The sequence below is a fragment of the Corvus moneduloides genome, chromosome Z, assembly GCF_009650955.1.
Source record: "Corvus moneduloides isolate bCorMon1 chromosome Z, bCorMon1.pri, whole genome shotgun sequence".
In the NCBI taxonomy this organism is placed as follows: Eukaryota; Metazoa; Chordata; class Aves; order Passeriformes; family Corvidae; genus Corvus; species Corvus moneduloides.
The window spans coordinates 31,566,957-31,591,137 of NC_045511.1; the positions used below are offsets into that span (position 1 = coordinate 31,566,957).

At 36.9% G+C, this 24,181-nt stretch overlaps 1 protein-coding gene across 6 annotated transcripts in view; it reads left to right on the forward strand.

The window, feature by feature from the left end:
- Nucleotides 1–24,181, forward strand: part of HOOK3 (hook microtubule tethering protein 3) — an 86,537-nt gene that overhangs the window by 18,560 nt on the left and 43,796 nt on the right. For all 6 annotated transcript variants that reach the window (XM_032095155.1, XM_032095154.1, XM_032095150.1 and 3 more), the window contains exons 3-6: nt 5,870–5,942; nt 13,974–14,024; nt 17,019–17,151; nt 18,607–18,674. In XM_032095155.1, coding sequence (XP_031951046.1) covers nt 5,870–5,942; nt 13,974–14,024; nt 17,019–17,151; nt 18,607–18,674 — 325 coding nt within the window. The remainder of the gene's footprint in view (nt 1–5,869; nt 5,943–13,973; nt 14,025–17,018; nt 17,152–18,606; nt 18,675–24,181) is intronic.

Consider the following 24,181-nt stretch of genomic DNA (forward strand, 5'->3'; position numbering starts at 1 on the left):
GAGTGAGAATTAAAAAAAAAAAAAAAGGGAAAAGAATTCATTATGAAAGAAGAAAATATTGTCAACGAAGAAGTCAAGTGAAGAAGACCATTGATGAAAATTTAAAGCTGTTGGGGTGATCCAGTGATCTGGATCTATTTCCATAGGGGAGTGAGGATAGCATTTCTTCCAAAAAGCTTAAAAGTTTACTAGTGAACTCTATTATTTCTAATTGTTTTCTTTTTTTCTTTTTTTTTTTTTTTTTTACATCTACCTTCATAGGAAAAGCCCACTGGTACTTATGAGGATGTGAGATAGTAGATCAAGATAAGGAACAATTTTTGACAGATCCCTAGTTCAGGGAATTAGTCGTTTTAGACATACAGAAAATTTGCACAAAACAGAACTGTAGGAGTTTTTGTCAGAAAAAGGAAGAAAAGAGGAAACCGAAAAGGAAGAACATTGCTTGCTCATCAGCTGATAAAAACCAGCTATGCCTTGTGCTAAGTGGAAGGGGCTAACAGTTTCTTCTATGCTTCTTAATTTTTTGTACATCATCCTCAATATTTTTTGCACTCAGGGTAGTAGCCCATTTGTAGGTAAGTGCCAGACATCACAACAAACCTAGCAGAATTTTCTTTAACAAAACTGCTGGAAGAAGCTGTCAGAAGAAAAGGTTACAGAGGAAATTGACACCTTCAGAAGCTTTTCACTATTGATGTAGTATGTGATAGCAAATAGCAGAAATGTGTTCTATGTAACCAAGCATGAACGTTTTGCTTACAGTTTCAGCTGTTAAAAAGCAGATGTTGATAGATTTGTGAAGGACGTTTTCTTTCTTTATAGCATTAAAACTTTGTCTTCAAGATTCAGGTTAAAGTATCACTGAATGTAATTTTCTAGTGCTAACTGTATTATCTTGCAGGAAGAAATTCAGCCTATGCTTGAGCTTATCTTTTGTGTGTTATTTTGTAAGATTCATTGTTTGTATTCAGATGTGATAGTTATTGATCACTCTGACTAGGATTGATATGAAATACAGTAAGATAAAATGCCTGTACACAATCAGTGTTGATGAGTATTTTAAAGAATGTTGTACTCCAGGAGTAAACAGTGGAAGCAAAAGAAAATGTTTAAATCGTTTATGAGTAGGCTGTTTACCTAAAATTGTGTAGCTTTTGCTGGTAGAAGTGCCGTAGCTTGCTTCTGAATCACATCCTTTTTTTTTTTTGTAGCTTGTGCACTGATGTTTTCACTGTCCACTGATATCCCTAGAATAACATGATTTCCCATTTTATACTATGTTTTAAAATTTGCCTTTCATCCCACTCTGGAGACTGTTTAATACCAGGTGTCCCTCTTGTTTTGATTATTTCTTGCTCTGTCATACTGGCCTTGGTAAGTGTAAGAAGTGGTCTGTATTTTCTTTTGTCATCTGTGCATTGTGCCCCTCTCAATTAATTATTCATTTGTTACATTATACGTTGCAACACGCTGTGTATGTTTTGACACATGCAGAACACAAAAGCCATGCCTTTGTATATCGCTGGGGGAGGGAAATTTTTGTAAACATGTTTCTTGAAGCAGCTTACTGTACCACTGTTAAAATGAGTAATAATCATGAGTTATACTACATGCTCTGTGGGTTGATTTTCTTCAGAAGAGTATTTCTGTCTCTTGGCATCTGTGATGCGGAGAGATGATTGCTTAAATAAAGGAAAATTTGCATACAAAATAAGATGGAGATGGTATAAATGAGCACTGCTGAAAACATCACATGAAGTGATAGAACATTAACAACAAGCATAAGTATCTTGTGCTCTGAAGAACAGTCCCAGTTATCTGCAGTACTACTCAGATAGTAGGCAGCAATCAACTGATACACAAATACCTTTCTAAACCTGAAAGTTATCCAGTGCTGGAGATTGTGTAAGTTTGGCTCTAGGCTCAGGAACTTACTGAATTCAGAATACTTAGTTCATGCACAAGCCATGTCATGGCAATGATGATGCTCCAGTCCATTTTCTGATAGTTTAGCTGGTCTATTCTCAGACACACATTTTCATATTTGCTTAGGTGATGCTTTTTTAAACACTATAAGAAAAATGCTGTTGCTTCCGAATGAAATAGCCTAAGGCAGTTAAAGAACTCTGAATTCGATTGAATCCTGGTTCCCAAAAATACAGCGTTGGGAGACTTGTTTGCTGCAAGGGCTGTGAATGACCCAACATCTGGTGACGCAGGCTGCATCTTAATTGTGTCTCCCCTGATGGGGGAGACTTTTTAGTGTCTTTGCAAGGAGTCAGAGACGAATGGGACTTCTGTATTTTCTTGGTCTTCAGGTTGTTTATTATATCTTATCAGTAATTCACATGCCAACAGCATAGCATGAAGCAGAGCAAAATACAAAAGGCAAAATGCAGGAAAGCTCAAGGCTTTTTAAAGGCCACTAAAACCGTACAATATTTTTACTTTTCTACCAATGCCTAATGAACTATCCTTCCGCGTAACCCTGTACTGCGGCATTTTGTGACCAATCATTCTATACTGCCAATACTGCAGAAAATGGAGTAGGTGAAGAAGGAGGAAGAAACCTGGAAACTACAAGGATTCTCCATTTTGATGTTTTTTGCTTTTATCTACTTACTATATTAATAAACCCAAAACCTCTAAATTTTTCACCCTGTGACAATCTTACATAGTATTCTATCACCTAGTTCACACCAGTGTAGATTCTAATTCTTCCCAGAGGGTAGGCAATTTTCTCCATGGACGAAGGTCAAAACCAGTGTTGTCCAGGGGGGTAGAACCCTTCAAAACAGGCAGAGAAATACTCTCTGCACTCTGGGTTCCCACAATCTGGAAGCCCCTTTTTAAAAGTATGTTTAGAAGTTCTTGTGGAAAAGTTTTTTATTTCCAGTAATTTGTTATATAGAGAGAGCATTGCTGTTGGTATTAGTAATGAACTTTAATTAAACTTTTGAAGAGAAAGAACATTATAATGGTAGGTTATTTATGTTAAGGAAAGGATGATCATTCTAGATTTGATTGGTGTTGATACCCAACCTGTTGCTCATCTGCTTGTTGTATTCCCAGCAAAGTGTTTTTGCAGTGTGCTATTAATTATTGTGTAACCTGCATGAAGGTTCTCTAAAAAGAGTTGTTGGTGCTATTTTGACTACTGTTACATAATATTGATTTCAAGTGGGGTGCTTATCAGCTGCTGGGCCCTTGGATGCTTCCATGAGTTTTGTATACATACAAATAAAAAACCAAATGGGATCTATGGAAGAAGACTACCACCTTGAGTTTAGATTTATTTCTCCAGGACCTTCCGTAAGCATGTCTGATCATGTATATAAGGGTTTAGGTAGCCTATGACTTCCATCAAGACTGTGAAAGACAGTTGCTGGTCCATGGGTACCATTTATTACAGTAGTAGCTGAGAAAAGCTGCTTAGTTTCTGCTGAAACTAAGGCTTCCAGAGTGAAGTGAGTTGGACCTAACTCTGAAATCTTGTTACTGTTCCTCAGCTGATGCACTTATTGGTGCTGTTATTGTTGAAAACTGGATATGCAATATTAGCTACCCAGTCAGTTCAAATATAATTTTGCTTGTGGGATGTTGTTTATACTTAACCGTGTTGCTTCTTAGAACCTTTACCTTGAAAATGGTATGTCAAGGATTGGTATATTCATGGCACTGCAGTCTTGAAGCAGCTGAAAATGTTCGTGGCCAAGTGCAACCCTTAAAATTATAAGATACAATCCCTAAGGAAGTGCTATTGGGTTTTTTTGATGGGGAAGCACAGGTCATACCTACATTCTCTCTCAGCTGCATAAATCCTTTGTAATTGTGAGTCTGTTAAGCAAGCTTACTTGTGTGTTGGCAATTCCCGGAAGACCCTCTTGAGAGTCACCAGGGTGCTTTTTGAACACCACACCTAAAATGGTATTTGAGCTGTCATTCTTTTTATTACTGTTGAGATGATTTTGTTGTAATTGAGTGGAAGTTAGCCAAACGAAGACGTTTTAAGTAAGGCTTTTTGCAAGGAGAGCTATTTGTTTCATGTGAAAGCTGAATGGGAACTTTCTTTATATCTCAGAGATCTTATATATACTTGAATCAATGTCGTTCTTAGGTTTACTTGTCTTCTTGTGGCAGAGAGGACATTTGAAAGCTCTTTGAAAATATATATTTCAAAACCAGATGATACTTTGGATAAGACATTGCTTTTTCTGTTTCATAATTTAAGATTCTGACATCTCTGCTAGAACTGTACTGTTTATGAATGGAAGTAATTTGGAGTCATCAACTTAACTAGTAATTAAAGCTGTTCTTCCAGATATGTTTGCAGATGCCATGTCAAAGGAAAGGAAATATGCTGTAATCTTCACCAGAGTCTGTAACAAAGTGTGTAAAAATAGCAATGGAAGTGTGTCAATAGAGAAACATTGCTGTTTGTGATCTTCCTCCATTGCTGTGTATTGTAGCTGTAGTACAGCTTGCAGACCTTGATGCGTTGTGAGGACACTGTGGAAGATGAAATACAGCATGTACTGTGCATCAGATGCAAAGTGTGGCTACAAAGTTTGTGCTCTAATAAAAGTACTGACGTAATTGCTGGTTTGCAGTATATATGATATGGATGTTATTTAAATCTCCAGGCATATGCAGAGTTTTCTTGAAGTTTTGCTGAAAGATCTCACAGCATCTTGCCCTTGAAAAAAGAGCTCAGTCCAGAACCCTTCTGTGTAGAGGGTACAGCAGAAAATGTAATAGTAATCAGTGGCAAATGCAGCAGTGTAAGTCCAGAAAATAGTGTACTTCACCTGAAACAGTAACACAGATTCTTAAGAGCCTTTTGCTAACAACAGAAAGGTTTGTGTTTTTTTTTTTCACTATGACTGTATTAACTTTATATGTTAGATGAAATATGAGCCTTTCCTTATGTTTGCCTACTCCTTTAAAACCAGTTATAAGTAGTACATTCCTCCTCCTTAGTTCTGATTATATAATTTTCAAAATTCTGTGTGATAAAGGGAAAATTTGACTGAACTGAGAGTAGAAAATGTTAGCCTTTTAGTAGAAAATGTTAGCCTTTTAGTTGAGCTTGGCAGCAGGAGAGTCTCAGGAGGTGTCTTGAAGAAGCAGCTTGTGGAAGATGCTTGGAGGAAAATGAAGAGGGAGAAGTTGTTCATAGAAATAGAAGTATACTCTGCAAGCAGTAGGAGTTCTCTGTTCTTTTTCTTGATTGCCTTGTCAAAAGTGCAGGGGACAGAAAAACTTCTGAGGAAGGGTGTTCACAAAAAGATTTGTGTAGGGTTACTATGAAAAGAGATTTGCAAAAACTGATAGTGTTTGGTATGTGGAATAGTGAAGTGTGTTCTCAGTCATAAAAACTTCAGTGATACTCTTTAGCTATTCTCACTGTATCAAGACAGCATTTGTATTGTTTGGTTTCGGGCTTTTATTTTAGAAGTTGTATAGTTGTAAGCAGTGTACAATGGTAGGGATCCATCATATGCGCAAAAGGAATAATTCTTAACACTTTTAAGAAATGCAACTAAATATTGCTGCAGCACCAGAAGAGAAATTAAGAGATAGGACTTATGGAGGGAGAACTGGCAAAATGCATTCAAAATACAAAAAAGCTTCCTCAAAAGCATAAGCTGCTCATGGCACACAATGAAGCTGTGCTGTCAATGGGGTGCAAGATCTTAGAAAAGTGAGTAGTGACAGGATTCTGAACTACTATATTCAGGCAATGTGTCAGATACAAGAGGTAGTCATTTAAATTAACTCAAACCTGAGACAGGAGCTTTAATGACTAATGTGTACTCACAATTTCTGTAACCTGTTTTTAATGAATACACTTTTTATCTTTCAGAGATCCAGCTTACTTTGATGAAAATTGGCTGAACAGAATCAAAACAGAAGTAGGAGATAATTGGAGGCTGAAGGTATTTGACTTACTTTGCTTGTCTGTGAATCTGTATTTCAGTTCTTAATACAATATTGTGTCTAAATATTCGCACATTTTTGGATTAGGATCTTGCTTTATAGACAGCATTTTGAATTTTAGACCATTTAAATTACACTTACTTGTTTTTATGTTGTATTGTCCTGCACAGTTTTAGCAAAGACATTTTGAATTTGTAAATAGGCTTCAATGACTTAAAAGGAAAATATTAAAGTAAATGTTATACATCAATTACCTCTCATTTTTCAAGTGCTGAATGAGATTTTTTTTTTAATGCACAGTGTGACAGCAGCTTTTAAAAAAGCAGCTTTTTTGAGAAGCAGCTGCATAAAAATAAGAACATAATAAGCAGTATCTTTGAAGAAAAATGGCGAAGCGTTGCTTCCTTTACTTTGTCAGCTCTGCAGAACTACTGAGTTTTAAGGGAGGAAGTAGTGTTTTTTCTGTGTTTCTACTCAGCATGGTTTTTAACCACAGTCTATTTGCTGGGTAATTTGTATCGCTTGGCATTCTAGTACTTCTCTGCAAACCTGAAGGAAATAGAATTTACAAGAACTATGAATGAGGAACATCTTGCTTTAGAATCTGAAGAGCACAGTCTCACATGTAGATGCTAGTGTGGTTTTTGACTAGTTTGTTCAGAGAATGATCTATGTGCTTTTCTAAATTTCCATTTTCAGCCTGACTAATTCGGGGGAAAAAATAGTTATGATTTTACTGTTAGTTCTTGTTTCCCGTAAAACCATTTTTTTCCAGCCACCAAAGCCCATTCTGAGCATCTGGGGAAGGCCTACAGCTGTGAAATGCTCTAGTACTTACTGGCTTGTCTACATCACTCTTTGAATTGCAGGGACACACAGGCAGAATGCTGCCTGAGAGAAAGATGGGGTACACTGCTGCTGTTTATGTTTTGACTTGGCCAGGAAACCTATCAGCATGGATTCTGCTGTCTGGCCAGCTGTGTGGAGTCTGGAATGCTTTAGAGTGTTTTGTCTACTGGGGCTGCCAGCAAAAGTGAGGGTACATTGATGAGGATATATTGACTGACTGGTGAATAAAAAACACGATCCCTAAGAAAGCTTTAGAACTCTCTTGGCTTCTGCTGCATGTAAAGCACTTAATATAAATGAACTTCTCAAAGAATTGTATGGAATTACAAGTGAATGGCTGGATACAAGGTCTTACTTTTCTCTAAAATATTTTTTGGGTTTTCTTCTAAGGAATATTGAAGTCTTGGCTGTTAAATGTGGAGAATAACAAGTTGAGAACTGTTTGTTATAATAGCATTTGAGCTGATTGAAAGTGGAGCAGCAGCTTCTATAACTGTCATATGGAGTTAGAGGAATAAATATTTTATTTTTATGTCTCCCACCAATTTGGCAGATGTAAAAGCTTAGTAGGTGTGAAAAAAAAAAAGCTGAGTAATCTAGTAACTTGCTTATGTGACTGAGGTTGGAAAAGCATCAGGTCAAATTTAAGTTTATTGCTGATGTCATTCCATCTCCTTTTTCATGTATCCATGTAAACAAGAACTAAACTTTTTTTGTTCTGTTTAAGAAATATGTATAATCAGCTTTTTGTATACATTTTTATAGACCACGTCCCTTTTCATGAAGAATACTAAAAGCCACAATTGTGATACTTGAACTCAAGTTTTTTAATCAGAAAAGTAATCCTATACTTTGCCAACTGTTCTTTATATGTGAGTAAACATTATCAGTAGTCTAGTTTTCCAAGTGTCTATCAGCCAGTCTTTCATTTATAGTCTGGCTTGTAGGAACACTCCAGTCTGTGCATTTGTGTACATGGAATTGTTCAGCTTGGAAAAGACTTAAGATCAAGTTAAGTCTACCAAGTCCACACTAAACCATGTCCCTAAGCTCCACATCTACACCTCTTCTAAACACCTCCAGGGATAGTAACTCAATTGCTTCCCTGGGCAGTCTGTTCTAATGCTTGACAGCCCTGGTGGTGAAGAAATTTTTCATAGTATCCAATCTAAATTTCCCCATGTGCAACTTGAGGCCATTTCCTCTTGTCCTGTCCCTTGCTAAGTGGGAGAAGAGACTGACCCTCACCTGACTACAACCTCCTTTTAGAAATATATTCATTAGTAGATTAAAGATGTGGGCATCATACTTGCATGACTCTAGAATACAGCTTTCCCATCATCCTTTGAGAAGTGCCATGAGAAGTGATAATTGGATTATCTCAAATGTGATAATGAGCTGCATTATTTTCTTGTTGCTAAACATGGTTGCTCTTTGCCTCTGATGCCATCTGGGATAACAGTCACCACTTGTACAAGCTCTTGGTATCTTGAACCACGTAAAGGAGCCAGTCTAGTAGGGGAAATACATAAAAACAATCTAAAATGTAATGTGTTGGAAGTTTTGCTTTGTGAAATGGTGTTTAGGAGGGCTGGTAGAGGTTAGTGCAGGCCTTGTACAGCCCATCTAACCACTGTTCATAGAAGTACTCAGAAAATTGTAGAATCATAGAATTGTTAAAGTTGGGAAAGACCTTTAAGATCAAGTCTAGCCGTCAACCTAGCACCACCACTGTGTTCACCACAACCCATTATGTCTCCAAGTGCTATATCTGCACTTTTTTGAACACTTCCTGGATGATGTCTCTACCGTTTTGCTAGGCAGTCTGTTCAAATGCTCTACAATGCTTTCCATGAAAATTTTTTACCTAATATTTAATCTAAAACTTACCTGGCGCATCTTGAGGCCATTTCTTCTTGTCCTGTCACTGTTTACCTGGGAGAAGGTAACAAGTGATGTGATAGTTAATTTTAAATTGTGTGTTTTCCTGTATGGAGAAAAACAAGAACATAAGGCTGAGGTGGTTTTTGTTTGTTTGTTTAGTTTTGGGTGGGGGTTGTTTTGGTTTGGTGTTTTTTGTTTGTTTTGGTTTTGTTTGGTTGTTTGGTTTGGTTGTTTTTTTGGTTTTGTTTGTTTGTGGGGGGGGTTGGGGTTTTGGTTTTTGGGGGGTTTTTTTAGCATTTTGCTTTCTGGTAACTGCAATGTTTTTGCTGTTGCTGTACCATTTAAAAAAAAAATCACAGGGATGTTTTACAGTCTTGGTTTCAGGGCAAGTTGCCAGACTTGAGAAATTGAGCAATGCACGGGAGAGAAAAAGGGAACTTGCAATGTAGGAACCATTCAGCAAGCATTCCTGGTCACAGATCTTTGTCTACTGTGTTTAGTAGAGAAGTGTTATTTCTTCAGGGTTAAAATTTCATGGTCGTAGCATACATCAGTGAATACAGTAGTTTGTGTTTTCCCTTAGGCAACAAAAAAACTTTTCACTGCTGCCTTACCTGCAATTCTATGATGGTTTACAAAAAAGAAAAAGCAAAGACATTAACTCTTTCCTTGTGTACAATAAGTACTTATATATAGTCCAAGTTCAAATTGTGTACAACCTAGTATTTCATGGCTGAGGAAGATGACATCTTGAACATAATACCTTTATTCAAAATGAAAAACAGGTTAGAAAATAATATGATTGCCAAAATTTTGCAAGAATGAAATTCCCTAATCAAGAAAAAAGTTACTGATTTGATACATACATTGTCAGTTTTGGCAGTTACAGAATAAACTGTTGGCTATCTGAGGGATGGCATAAAATTGTCACCCTTTGCCCCCACCCCCTTCCATTCAGTGTGGGAAGCTTAGGAAAGGAAGGAAATTAATTGTTCAGCTTGATTTCTGACTTTTTCTTCTGAGCTTTTTGTTTCGGCATTCAGACTACAGTATCAATTTAAAGTACAATTTTAGTGATGTTTATAGTAGCAGGCTCTGTTAGTTCCATTACTGAATAACAGGAACCACTAAACTTTTGACACCTACTACAGTTTGAATGCCGTGTGTTTGGTACAGTATGGCAAAATGGAATAACCAATTAATGCTGTAATCTAAGTAAAAAAATCTGATTTCTGAGAATTAATTTTGACTCCTTACAGTGGTACGGTTACATTAGCTCTGAATTCTTTTTCAGTACAAGCTGACATGACTGTTGGAATAATGGGAGCTAGTTTTCAGTGTACAGTATCATATTTCTATTTCTATTTCTATTTCTATTTTTCTGTTTCTTTTGGAGGAGAAGGGAGCACTTCCAGCAGCCTTTTAGAAGGTGTTTACCTGATAAGGCTGGAAACCTGTCATGTGAATGTTTCTTCTACAAGTGAGAAGCAGAGATTATAGGTGTATTGGAAGCTGACATTCATTTCTGTCAAAAAGTTAATGAGCAACTATATATTTAATTCTCTTTTGATATAACCTTAACTCCTAAGTCAACAGTATAAGTTGAATGTGGGAATGCTCTCTGTCTTCGGAGCTACATTAAATTTTTCTTTCCTTGTCATTTAACTCAGGGAAGTGTCTGTATACATTCTTTTGGGGATTTTTTTTTTTTCGTAGAAGACCGTCTGAAGAGGGATAACCTAGTCTTTTTCTAGGTTCCATCTATAATCAGTGATGAGACATGCTCCTGCAAAACGCAGTTTAAATCAGAAACCAAATGCCTGCGAGAGTGATGCAAACAATGCACACACCCACCCACAGCCTCATGCCACCCACCCCCCACCCCACCTGTTAACTGCAAATGGGTAAAAATGTACCTTAATGAGATATCCAAAGCCCATTGGTTAAGAATTCACACACCACTTGAAAGTGTGCCCTAGCAACACTTCCAGAGGTTATTCAAGATCTGAAATACAAAAAGAAAAGCCAATTTATTCAGAGCCTTCAGCACAAAAAAGGTTTCAGTCATACACGTGATATAAGTGTAATGCAAAATTGTGGACTGACTGTCCTAATGTTGGAGAAAAAACCAAGAAGTTAGATAACCCATGCTCCCTTTTTATCAACAATCACAAGCTTAAGGGCATTTTCTATTGTCCACTTCATCAGCCTTTCCCTTTGTTGCACAACTATATTTGTAAAGAGAGAAATCTAGACAGACTGCCCTTACAAACCTGAGGTTGGAAACAGTAAGTAAATTGTAATTAATTAGAGTTTTCATATGACAAGTGAGAATAAAAGAAAAAACCAGGGAGAAACTAAGCAACCATTAAGTCATATGGTGTTGGCAGATCACATCATCTCTGCTTTCATTCCAGTCAGTTATCAAGGTAATGCTGTGTCACAAGCATCAGTATCATTCTAAACACTGTGTGCTTAGTTTGTAGTGCTATACTAAGCCAAGATGGCTGTTAATTGAGGGGGTAATGATAATTTAGCATAGAGAACACCCACACAACTCTGCTGTGGGTATTAGTGAAGTTCAGGTGTTCAAAGAAGGAGTGAGAATATTCAGGTTGCCTATGTGGATGCATTAGCTCAAAGCAGATATACTGTCATTCATAATATGAGATTGGGAAAGTAAAACAGAAAGGCCAGATCGTAAAGAGATTGAAAATGGATAGATGTTTGTCTAGAAATACTTAATGGTCCATCTATTGTGAAATGCAACAAATTTTTGTTCCAGTATCTCAACTCTAAGCTCTATGAAAGTTACATGGAGGAGGGTGGCTCTTTGTGTTTAAGGGATTTTAATTCAAAAATGCTTACAAGGAGAGGGGAAAAGAAGTATTTCACAGGTGGATGCTTTCCATTTGGTTTCTCATTTTTTTGGGATTATGTTCAAGTTCAAGGTTCCTCACAATGTTCTCACCGGTAAACTGGACTTAAATTCTGCAACACGGCCCTTGTGTTTCTGTGGCTCTTTCTGCAGCAGACTCAGGTAAATTATAAACCGGAAGATTTTAACTAATCAAGTTTGAAAATTATGTTCCAATCAGTGCAGTATTCTTTGTGGTGATTTGACATAAAAATAAAATTTCTTAATTTCTTTAAATTCTTAAATCTGTTGCAGACTTTGGTTATGATTGTGCTTTGCCTTTGAGTGGTGGTCTTGGTTGCGCTTGGGCAGACTGCTAAGAAATAGTTGTAGCTCTTACAGAACTGCGCTGTGTTGTGTGTAGTAGTACAGAAAAAGAATGTGCTTTGGTGTAAAAGGCGTAAGCTGCGTATTTGCTCTTACAGAAGAGACAGTGGATGTTCCCATATACTTACTATAGTGTAGCCGCTTCCGTTCTGTTTCTAGGTTGTCAGGGTATTTGATTTGTCACTTTTCAGGTCCAAATGAATTTTTGTTTATTGTATGACTTAAAATTCAGTCATTATGGAGACAATCAGAATGTTCCTATATCTTAATAAGGAATCAACTTCTGGCACTTGTATCCAAAAGGAAGTGGATTAATAGGAGTAAGATAATCAGATCGTCACCACTTTGGACTTCTTGGCAAAATCTTTCAGTGTGTGTAGCCTGTTCCTTTCTTGAGTTTGGATTTTACTTTCATCACCTCATTTTGTTCGTTGACTGTATTGAAGTGTTGAGTTTGCCCCTGAATTTCAGTATCACATTTCCTAACAACCATCACATTGTTTGAAAGGTATATAACTTCTGTCAGTGGACAGAATCTCCTAACTGGATATTTTTGGAATGCAGTCAAGAATGTAAAATTTATCGTGGGCTTCAAAGGCAATTGGAACTTGAGAGGTTTTGCGCTCCCTTCATTGTAGTTCCACAGTTTGCTGCAGTGCCTACTGTGGTCAGCAAGAGAACTTTGTGAATCCTATTTCTATCAGTTTTAGTCTTTGCAGATCCTGTTTAAACTTCAGTTATAGAGTCATTTAGGTTGGAAAAGATCCTTAAGATCCTAGAATCCAACCATAAACTGCCAAGTCCACCAGTAAGTCATGTCCCAGTGCACCACATCTACACAGCTCTTTGCACACCACAAGGATGGTGACTCAGTCGTGTCCTGGGTAGCCTGTTACAATGCTTGGTAACCCTTTTTGATGAAGAGATGTTTCCTGATACCCCGTCTAAACTCTTCCTGGCACAACTTGAAGCCATTTCCTCTTGTCCCATCTCTTGTCACCTGGCAGAAGAGGCTGACCCCCACCTGGCTACAACCTCCTTTCAGGGAGTTGTAAAGAGTGATAAGGTCACCTCTGAACCTCCTTTTCTCCAGGCTGAACCAACCCCAGCTCCCTCAGCAGATCCTCTGTCCCAGGAAACAGGATGCTGCTAGTATTACCTAAATTCTTTTCTTGAATACTTGGACCATAATTGCTGGTAAACTGTAGTAGTTAATTTCAGCAAAGGTTCTTTTTTTTCGGTCTAAATTTCACCTTTGATACCCATGGGCATTTTTATAATTTAAAACACACTCTACATTCCCAGAAGCTTGATGCAAATGGATTTTTGCTGGGAAGGGAGCAATATTGAGTACTAGAGAAATGTGCCATACATTCTGTACAGGAGTTACTTAACTGGTGCCATTGGCTGTGCAAGGGAACAGAAGCTACCTTTGTATAGCAGTGAAGTCAACACTGAGAATTGTGAATTTTGCCAGATACTGTAAGACAGACATTCATTTGTAAAAACTGGGAGGGGGGAGGCGGGACAGAGAATGACAAGAACAAAAATGAAAGAACTAAAAGGAATAATTACTGAGAAAAATAACAAATTAGACTTAAATAGGTTGGGAATAAAGGATGATATTGAGCAGTAGCTGGTTTTGGTTTGGAAGAAGAAGTTTATCCCTGCAGAAAGTAGATTACTAGGATGCTTGGAGAGAAGAAAGGAGGAAAAGAATGTTTCAACTTCTGGATATGAAGATAATCCTAAAATAAACAAGTACTCATAAAACATTCGTGCTGTAGGATCTGATTTAAAGCAGATCCAAGACAATGTTATATTTTTCATAAATTTAAATGGGTTCTGGGAATTAATAAAGATTTGTGATCACATCTGGAAGTCTGATCATAAGGGCCCCTTGCATAACTTTTGTGATTCTAAATTTACTGCAGGTAAATAGATGTAATTGTATCCTTCTTTTGTGTGATTCTTCTGTGATTACCTACTTTCTGATCATTTCTCTATAATTTATTCCCTGCATTTATTTTATTTCCTCCTTCTTGTCAAATAGGTAAGCAACCTGAAAAAAATTTTAAAAGGAATACTGGATTATAACCATGAGGTAAGAACCATTTTAAGTAATCTACATCTGCTTGCCTTTTGAGTTACGTATTTTAGTTAACCTGTTGAAGATAAATTGTATTCTGCAGGTTAAGTTCTGACGTTTTCTTGCAAACATTTTGGCATGTATAATGATTCATGGCCTATTCCCTAGTCTTGGCCTTCTTTAAAACTTCTCACCTGCTTTACTGAAAACTCAGGAGTTCCAGGGAAGCGTGATATGCAAATTTTGCCATGTAAACAGTAGATGGCTTTACTGACTATGTTCTGATGATGGATTTTGTGTCTGATGTACTGTACTGTACCTGTGTCTGATTTTTTTCCCCTCCTCCTCTGCAGCTTAAGTCTGCTTTTTTCCTTATTTTCCTCTTGAGGAGAGAAAGAGCATTTCTAGCCTCTCCCTGCATTAAGACTTCCAATTAAACATTTTAATTCAGGGATTGTCATTGGACTCAGCCCTCATCATTTTCTCTTATTTTGAGCAAACTCAGGACTTAATTACTCCAGAGGAGACAGAGTACCATATTTTTTCTTTCAGTGGTGAATCTTCAGGTGAAATCTGCTTTCAGTGATGTTTGAGACAAATTGATCTGTACAGGCAGCAGCACAAAATCCATAATATATATATTCTAGACATTGCTTGTCTCAAAATATTGTCTTCTCATAAATACTTCAGAGATTAAGTTATTTGTTAATAAACTGAAATACTTTAGAAAGAAAAATTTGTCTTAGGAGGCCATAATGAGTAAATGGTTAAGTATTCATGTTTAAATAAATGTTGAAAATTGATGATTAAGCCAGCTGGTCATAACTGGAAATACTAAAAAGAAACACATCAGGTTTTTAGTATGGAAAATTAATATTGCTAAGACAAAGTGATGAAAGCTTCTTTTTGACTGGTTAGTATTTATGATGATTTAAGTCTCTGGTGTGAAAACTTTACTATTAAGCAAGTTTTGAGCTGTTTCAAGCTGATTAATTTCTGTAAAGGTAGTGCACATTTATAAATCTTACTGGATTTTGGTTTAGTTTGGTTTTTTTCTGCCAAGGCAATCCTGGGGGTGATAGTAGAGATGATCTGGATTCTGCTAATGAATTCTGCTTATGTTTTCCTCAGCATGATTCCCTTCTCTGCTACTAGAATATAGATGTGTATGTGGATTTTACCTGATGTAGCTAAAAGCCATTGAAAAATGTTAATGTTGTTCATCCACAAAAATTCAGAAATTTGTATTGAGTTCAGAAGAACAATCTCCCAGTAGAAATGCTACGTTTGCTGTCTTTGTCAAGTATGGAAGAACAGCAAGCCTAAGTTAACTATTTATAGCTTTCATGCTTTGTTATGCCTCAGTTAATCTTGCTACAGAACTCTGCTGCTCTGGAACTGAAAATTTAATTTTTTTTGTAAATGTATTATATTTTTGGTTTTTGAAAATGGGTTAAGTGCTCTTTTTCATCTCAAGATAGTTATTTTAGAATCTATCCTTCATATTTCTTTCAGGGCTTTTGGTATTTTGGGTTCTTTTAATTTTTTCTCTTGTTTATTTCAAACTCTGTTCACACCTTCACATCCTTGGTTTCTACACAGTGCCTGCCAATTTGCCTGTTCCCTTCAGCTTTCCTCAATAGAAGTTTTATTGTCAGTAACTATGAAGTCACTGTAGTGTTGTTAACTTAAACCTAGCATTATATTTGAAAGAAATTCAGGAACTACAGATCAATATATAAATGCATATCAGAGTCAAAAAAATATTATTGCAGTCTATATACAATGGTAATATTTTCCATTGTGCTTGATCCATTCACAGAATTCTTATGACCTAAAGGAAGTCTCTTCCAACAAGAGTGAATATGGGTCCTTTAAAGTTTACAAAGATTTTTAGAAGTCTTTAAGTTACTTCTTTGAGAAAACTGCTTAAAAATCCTACCTACAATACAAAACACACCGTACATAATCAGAATATAGCCACAACACTTCCAAGAAGCCCAACCCAACTAAACTTAAGAATGGCTTGTTTTCTTTGTATTCTTCATATATGCTATGTTTTTTGTAAATGCCTTAATCTGATTTCTGTTTTTCTTGGGTATTGCACAAAAAAGAGCATGCAGCAAACACAACTGATTCCCTCTATAGTCATTGTTTCCTTATTGCACCCTGTTTAAGAAGTTTCTTTTTATCTGCAATTAATGTGTCAGAGATGTGTTTAATTCCAAATTTCATATTCATATTTTCAACCCTCTGTTCAGTAAAGAGCAATTTAGCAGAATTGTCTAGTTGCTTCTACTGACAATCGTTAATCCTTAATGATCTTTAATGATAAATCAGATAACACTAATTGTGAGTCACATGGGCTTTTGTTTTGCGGGATTTTTTCTTTCTTTCTGCATGTGGGCTGTTTAATTACATATCATTGTACTACTACCTCAGATTATCTCCATGGAACAGCTTTCTTAGCTGTAAGACTTGCCAGATATCCTTAAATTTGCTAAAAATGTGATATGAGGTTTTTACTGTCTTGTATTTGTCACCTGTCAGTGTTAGATATATGTATTGTATAGGCGAAATACTTGATTTTCTGACTTTGTAGTTGTAAGAAATGTCAGATGTGTGTAATATCTTATGCTACAGGAGATGTTTTTAGTTGGATTCTTTTAATGGAATGCTTTAAAAAAATTATTTAGCCATGTGGAGGCCTGCTTTTGTTAGCTTTCTTATCTGAAGAAAAACAATCTTGCTAAGTGTTTATCTAGTAGTTGCTTGTGAGTTGAGACAGTCATGTTTGTCTTTTCCCAAGTATTATTTGTATCAAACGGTATGATCTAATAGTGGGATGTTAGGTGTTAGGCAATTTAGTTTGTTTTGAAGGTGTATTCAAAACTATGGTAAAGTAAGAGTGAATTGCTCTTGCTGATTCGGAATCATCTTTGTATGAAATAAATGGGTATGTATATGTGCAGTGATACAGCCATGTACATGTACTTGGTCTTCATGCAGATTCTAGGGCAACAGATAAATGACTTCACCCTTCCTGATGTTAACCTGATTGGAGAGCATGCTGATGCTGCAGAGCTTGGGAGAATGCTTCAGCTTATTTTGGGATGTGCTGTGAATTGTGAACAGAAGCAAGGTAATAGATTTTGAAAACATGTTTTCTTGGTTATTGTTCAACTGCTGAGGAGAAAAACTATATTTCTTGGGTTTCTGTCAGAAACAGTTTGGTTTCTTTTAATGATGTCATTATTTTGTCCTACAGATAGTAACTGTTGTTTTGTTGTAAGCTTCACTATTTTTGGAGACTCAGAGTGGCACTGAATTTACTTCCAACTTACATATTTTCGATTTTGGTTTGCCAAGCTAAAAATCAGTCTACAAAGAAAAAAATTCTTGGGCACACCTTTTAACCATTGATGAGGCAGATCGGGATACTTAAGAGTGGAAAAATGTAATTATTGCATTATTCATCATGACTCTTGATTTTAGAAATGCATTCCAGACATCATCTTACTACATGGCCAAAAGCCATCAGCATGAGTGGTTCTTGGTCTGAAGATATGTCTGGTTTGGTCTGGGATACTGTAGTTTCTAAGATGTTCGTTGCTATGGGGTTGGCAAATAGGAAAAAGTAATGCATCCATGCCCTTCTGGACAACAGCTGAAGATGGAGTGTGGTATCATAAGAGCATCCAAAAAGTCACTTCAGGCCATTTGCCTGGCAATTCAATCCCTCTTCAGCAATCCCTGAAAGAGACTCCTGCCTCTCTACCCCCATGGCACTGACTGTCATTCTGACCTGCACAAATACTCTTTCAGTCTGGACATTAAAAATGCACGTGTTTGAAATACCAGAACCGTCTAATTTTATGTACTTTGAGTGAGATTCAGCATGAGCAAATTAACCACTTGAAGGTGATGACTTTTTCCCAGCTTCTTTCTCTTAATCACATCATTAAAACAAAGGAGATGATGTTTGGCTGGAAACCATATGATGCTGGGCAAGTCATTTGCTCCTGGACTTAGTTTAAATGTCAGAATTTGTTCTTCTGACTACTGTATCATCTTATGTGATACTGTTGTGTAGCTCACATGGACACATAGCTAAAGACTTAAAAAGTGGAGGGGACTTAATTTGTGAGGTAGTACCGAAATAAGAACAAACACCAAGAATGAGCATGAAAATGCTTTGAGATGAGGATACTGTGGGAAGGCAGGCTGTTATTGTTACACTTACCGGAAAGGACAACCTGTGCATGGATTGTGTACTTGAAGAGCCTGAATAGTTTGGGAACAAAGTGAAAAAAGGATAAAATTAGTTATTTCAGAAGTATGAGATGCCAGGGGAGGGGAAAAAAAGTTAATAATGTACTTTTTTTATTGTTGTAGAGTTCAAATAAGCCTGGATTTATGTCTGAACAGACTTGTGATAAAATCTTGTTGAATTTGTTGGGGTGGAACTTGACTGGTGATTATGCATTTCAGTGTCATCCATGACACCTAGTCATCTTGTAGGAAGGATGCAGCTTCTGATCTTACCTTCTGTGACTTGAGTTTCAACACTGACATTTCAGAATGCTTTTATTTTCAGAGTACATCCAGACCATAATGATGATGGAAGAATCAGTTCAACACGTTGTCATGACAGCCATTCAGGAGGTATGCTGGGAAGCCCACAGTTTGTAAAATTTCGGCCTTTCAGTATTTTACGGTAGTATGCTTTTTCCCACTTAGGAGAAACATAGTTGGAAGTTAAGAAAATAAGGGACATAGATTTTGCCTTTTTACAGTGAAAAATTTCTCCATTTTTTGTTTAGAAAAATCTTGCTTTATGTCAAGGAACTCTGGTTGAATGTCCCACTTTTCTTTAAACCTGGAAGACTGAAACTTCTAGATATTTTTGATACTGGGTTCCCTTTCCTTTTCCTTTCCCACCCTGTGAATCCTGAAGTGCACTAGATTGATTTTATATGGATAACCAGTTACTGTAGAATGTTGTCAAAATTTGTATCTTGAGACTGCAAAGCTCAGTGAACTGTTAAAATTTTAAAAAATTTAGTAGACAAATGAAAGGAAAGAGAATTGACTAACAGTAATCATTTGTCAGTTGTAGTGTTATGAACAGGGTAATGATATGTAATATGAACATACATGAATAATACAGTAAACTGGTATGTTTTTACAAGTCAGTGAGTATACTGCAGTGCACTTTGTAGAAGTGCTCTTCTGTGGTAAATCAAACCACAGTGTTAGCCACTGAAGCCCGTGTGTGACTTCTAAGAAGTCCAGAGTGCCTATAAGAGAAATGCCTATCAGTCTATAGATGTTTGCTGCAGGGCAGGCCACTGGGAAAAGCAGGAAACCACTAGTAATCTCATTTCTTCTGAACCTGAACAAGAGAAACTAAATTCCACATTGAGCTTTAGAGCAGTGTCTCATCTCTGTAGTGTCTGAATAGAGAAAGAGATGTCAGTGATACTACAAGGGAATCTGTCCCCAGTCATCACTTTGGCCAGTGCTGTATCCATGCAGTCATACATTCAGTTGTCTGTGTGTGGACTGCTGTCTGTAACGTACTGGAGAGGACTTTTGAAATGAGCATCAAAAGAATCATTATCTAAATCATCTTCCAGTCAGTGCTGCCAAGCACCAGTTTGCTGGAGTTTTGAGGTATTTTACTTTTTGGTAAGTTTTATAATTGTAATATAAAGTGTTTTGGTGGATTTTTCTAGTGTTTTTTATTAAACCCAAATTTCAGCATTACTGTATTCTGCACCACCTTGAAATATAAAGCCTTCTTTTATCTTCCTTCTTTGTGCTGAAAATCTATTTGATTTTTATTAAAGTCTTCTTCATTTGATAAAATAGCTAGACTTGAAGCAGCCCATAATTTTCAGCATTTGATGAGTGAACTTTGAACTTGTTCAATGTTTGTGCCCTTTCTCTGAGATGATGAGTAGAAGTCATAAGAAACCATAGGGTAAGGGTCTGTTCTTCTGGAGCAGATTTTTGAAATTTAATTAATCAAAAAGCTTACTATTCAGCCAGTGGCACAGTTCTGAGTAATTTTAATGCTACTTTCCAAGCTGCTTAGAAATTGAAGACATTTTAGGACCAAATGAGGAGGATCTCAAGTGGTTAATGAGGAGGTGAGAAGATGTCTCAGACTTTCACACACTTTGAGAGCAAGGCCTCTCTCCATTATTTTTCAATGGGCTTGGAGTTTGGAGAGGTCCCAGTCAATTGGAAGCTGGGAAATATTATTCCAGTTTTCAAGAAGAGAAAGAAGGAAGATGCTGTCAGTTGCAGGCCCATCTCGCTTCAGGGCCTTGGCAAAATCATGAAGAAGGTTATTCTGGGAGTTAGATCATAGCCAGCACAGATTGACATGGGGAGAGTCTTTAAAAGGGTGAAATTTCATGGGATTTTGTAAGGAGGTTTTTCTATTTCATAGACTCATGGCAGCTTTTAGAATTCAAGTGACTTAGAAAAAGCAGTATGTAGGAAATCAGCTATATATGCATATTTGAAAAGTTGGTATGTCACCTAATCCAAACATTTCAAAGCATATGACATTGCAGGTACTCTTCAAAATTAGGTATGTCAGAAGACCTCTCTAAGCTTTACTGATATATTATGTAATTAATTTTTCTGTTTCAGCTGAGCACATACAAATTTTTTTTGATGCTTCTTTGGGTATCATAGATCATCTTACTCATTAAAGTATTTAATGAGGCACAATAGAACAAGTCTTCTCTATTTTTTTGTATGAAGATGATTTTTCAGTGGAAGAAGCAGCATTTTGTTTTCTAAGTTTTATTCAATTATCTAGTTTTTTATTAACTTGTGGTTCGTCATCATTTTTTTCTTCACCTGTTTAAATGTTTAAAATATGCCTTGTGCTCCATAAAGGTTTTATAAATGAAACAGTGCTTTTCTGTTAGTTTCTCAGTGTAGTCAAATAGATCTGGTGTGTTGTCACCACTTAGATTCTTAGATGCTAATCTGCAGTTGTAGGTATCAAAATGCAAGTTGTGTGCGAGATACAAGATTGAATATCTTAATATGTGTATTATAACAGGTTTTTTTATTTCATAATTTTCAGATTTTTTAAAGGCCCGAAATATTTTCTTACAGAAATTATTTTGGCCATCATGTATTTCACTTCCCCCCTCCCCCTTTCTTTCTCCCTCCCCCTTTCTTTCTCCCTCCCCCTTTCTCCCTTTTTGTCATTTTCCCCAGTCTCTTCCTGGAGTAGCCAAGTTCATTGTTGATGAAGGTGGTAGCTGAGGTAAACAAGTTGTTTACATTTACTGTTCAGAACATCTCTAAACTTGATCACTTAGCAGCTCTCTGTGCAGGTCAAGTTGAGAGTCAGAATAGTGTCAGGGGTAGTGTCAAACTTGCCTGGGGTGCATAAGAAAAGGTGCTTACTTAAGTCTGGGGTAACACCGACTGTGTTACTTCCACTGTTTGGTTTTGTGGGGTTTCCCCTCCTGTATTTTGTCCTGGTTGTTTAAAGGTTTATTTTGTCTGAAGTAAAAATTTTTTTTGAATTTAGGAAATGATATGGAAGTATTTTATTGGGTCTATCAATAGATAGACTGGGTATCAGCTGGAGGAAGAATGAAGTCTAGCTGCTTTAAAGGATATACAGTGTCTAGTATAGCCTGGACTCCTAAAAACTAACATAAAAATGTTCTAAGAAAAAAACATAACATGAGTACAGAAGCTAGGTTTTGACATTGCTTTGTGGGCACTTAAACGAGCTTATTACAATATTATCCACCATAGAAGAAGCATTTCAGATAAAGCAAATGTTTTGGACTTCAAAATCCTCAACTAAATAGAGCAGCTGTGTTTACAAAATCCTGTATGGGGGGAAAAAAGGCTTTCATAATTCAGGTTATTCATGCATGCAGGTTTTGTGGTACTTTTACCCCTTCCCTAATCTTTATGTATCCATGACAACACAGCCTGTTCACATTTTACAGTGAAAGCAGTTAAAAGGTGAAGGTTTTCATAACATAAGATTAGCAGACCTACAGGTATTATGTAACATACTGTACCAAAGCTGTGAACATGAAAAAATGTAGATGTAAAGGATTAACAGGGAATGACAACTTCTTCTCATAAAATGACACAAATAATTGTAAGAATTGTTATGTTGTCCAGGTTATTGGACCATTTAAAATCCAGACTGACCTCTTTGCAAAATAAACCAGAAAAAGAACAAGGCTGTAAATGCTAGTTGCTAGTTTATTTCACTGTGGGAAGCTCTTAAGCAGGCTTTTCTTTCTCCTGTAGAGCCCCAATGCAATTGCTTGAATTAGCAAGCACATTTTTTGTGTTTCCCTTTTTATAGTCTCTGCATATCATCCTCCATTAAAGTTATGTGTGAAAATAGGTGATAATACTATACTTAAACTAAATTATGTTTGGAAATGAAAGCCAGTTCCAGTGCTGCAATATAGTGAAGGTAAACCTTTATTCTCCTTGTAGTCTGGTCTTGAAGAAAACAGATGTGAAGGGAAAATGAGAAGACCACTTCCTTTTACTTTTTGTTCTCTTGACTCCTTTGAAATACAAATGAAATAAGGTTTGCCCCTCTAAACTCAAAAGTGTTGCTGTTGATCCACACCACTCAAGATCACATATTGTAATGTCACGCTTGCAAGTTGCATGTGAAGCGCTGAAACTACATCTGTATGTCATGAATTTTTTCTGAATGTGAGCTTTTAAGCAAAGGAGATACATAGCAGAAAACAGTATGGAAATTTGCTTTAAAAATTATTAACAACCTACTAGTATTGTAAGATCAGTAATAAATAGTGCAGAAAGAGCTGATGTACCATTCAGCAGGTAATTGTTTAAATGAGCATTTTGCAACTCTAAATTTCAGGAATATCAGAAAATGTTGATTGACCAGAAACAAAGTCAAGAGTAGGGGAAACTAGGCAAGCATCTTATCTTTTAATTTTTAGGTGGATGGAAGGTGTAGTGTGTGTTTCAAGGTAACATACCTATCTGTATGGAATCTGAAAACATAGCATTCAGTAAAAGTTTCCTTGACATTTTAAAATAATCTGACTGAAGAGAGAGAAGTTTGGGTAGGTGAGTAGATTTGTGCTCTACTGGCTGTGCTATATATAGTGATGTTTTTGCTTCTAAGTGGGGAGAAACTGTGTACAGGCAATCCAGAAGCAGAGCATGGTCAAGACATTTTCTTACATATTGTCCTTTAGAGTATGTGAGGAGATGTGTAGGGAAGAGATGGAATCATTTGCTGGGATAACTCTACCTTTGCATCCCACTTCTTAAAATTGTTTTATTGTTAACTGATGATCAGAAGTTGGATTCCTGTGTTCCTTTTGAGTTACCTGGCAATCTCTTTCTTCTTGTCGGATTGTGATACTGAACACAAAGCAGTGCCTTAAGTTTTGTCTTTAGCTTTCTCACCATACCACAGATTTTCCAATTGCAAGGTGCTTTTTGTTGCACTGAGTCATGTGAGATACATCTATACATGTATCTGTGGCTCTTGCCCTTGGTGCCTCATTCACATTTCCCCATTACATTCTTTATGTACCCCATGGAGTGAAATTCACACGTGCAGTTTAGCATTCATGGTACACCCAGACTGTGTATTTCCACTACCTAATCCTACTCCAGATAATGTCCTCTTCTCTGGATATTTCTGCTAAGGGTTCTCAAGGACAGGATGCTTTGGAGAGATGGCAAAACTCGTTGAAGAAAATAGGGATTATATTCTTGGCCTGCCTTATGGCGAGTCACAGAAAGCAATGAAACCACAGTGGCCTCTAGTGGGTTGTGCGGTCACTTGTATTCCTTTTACTGTAAGTCTTGGACAGGCCTGTTGAGCTGGTTTTTCAAAGAGGAAGTTGTGTTAGAGCCAGAAAGGGGTGGTGGCTGTTAGGGACGTGTTGTACACCCTTCCATGCTGCCTGCAGCATGGGACCGGCCTGTTGGAAAGTGCTGGCTTAGCAGGTGGAACTTGTGTGTGTGTGTGTCCATGTGTCCAAAGTGTGTTTGTGAACAGCATTGTGGAATATAAAATAGTGAGAGGAGTTCAGTATTTCGTTAATATGGGATATCCCTGTTAGTCATGTGGAAAAGCTGGTGAAATGCAGTATTTGAAGATAGTA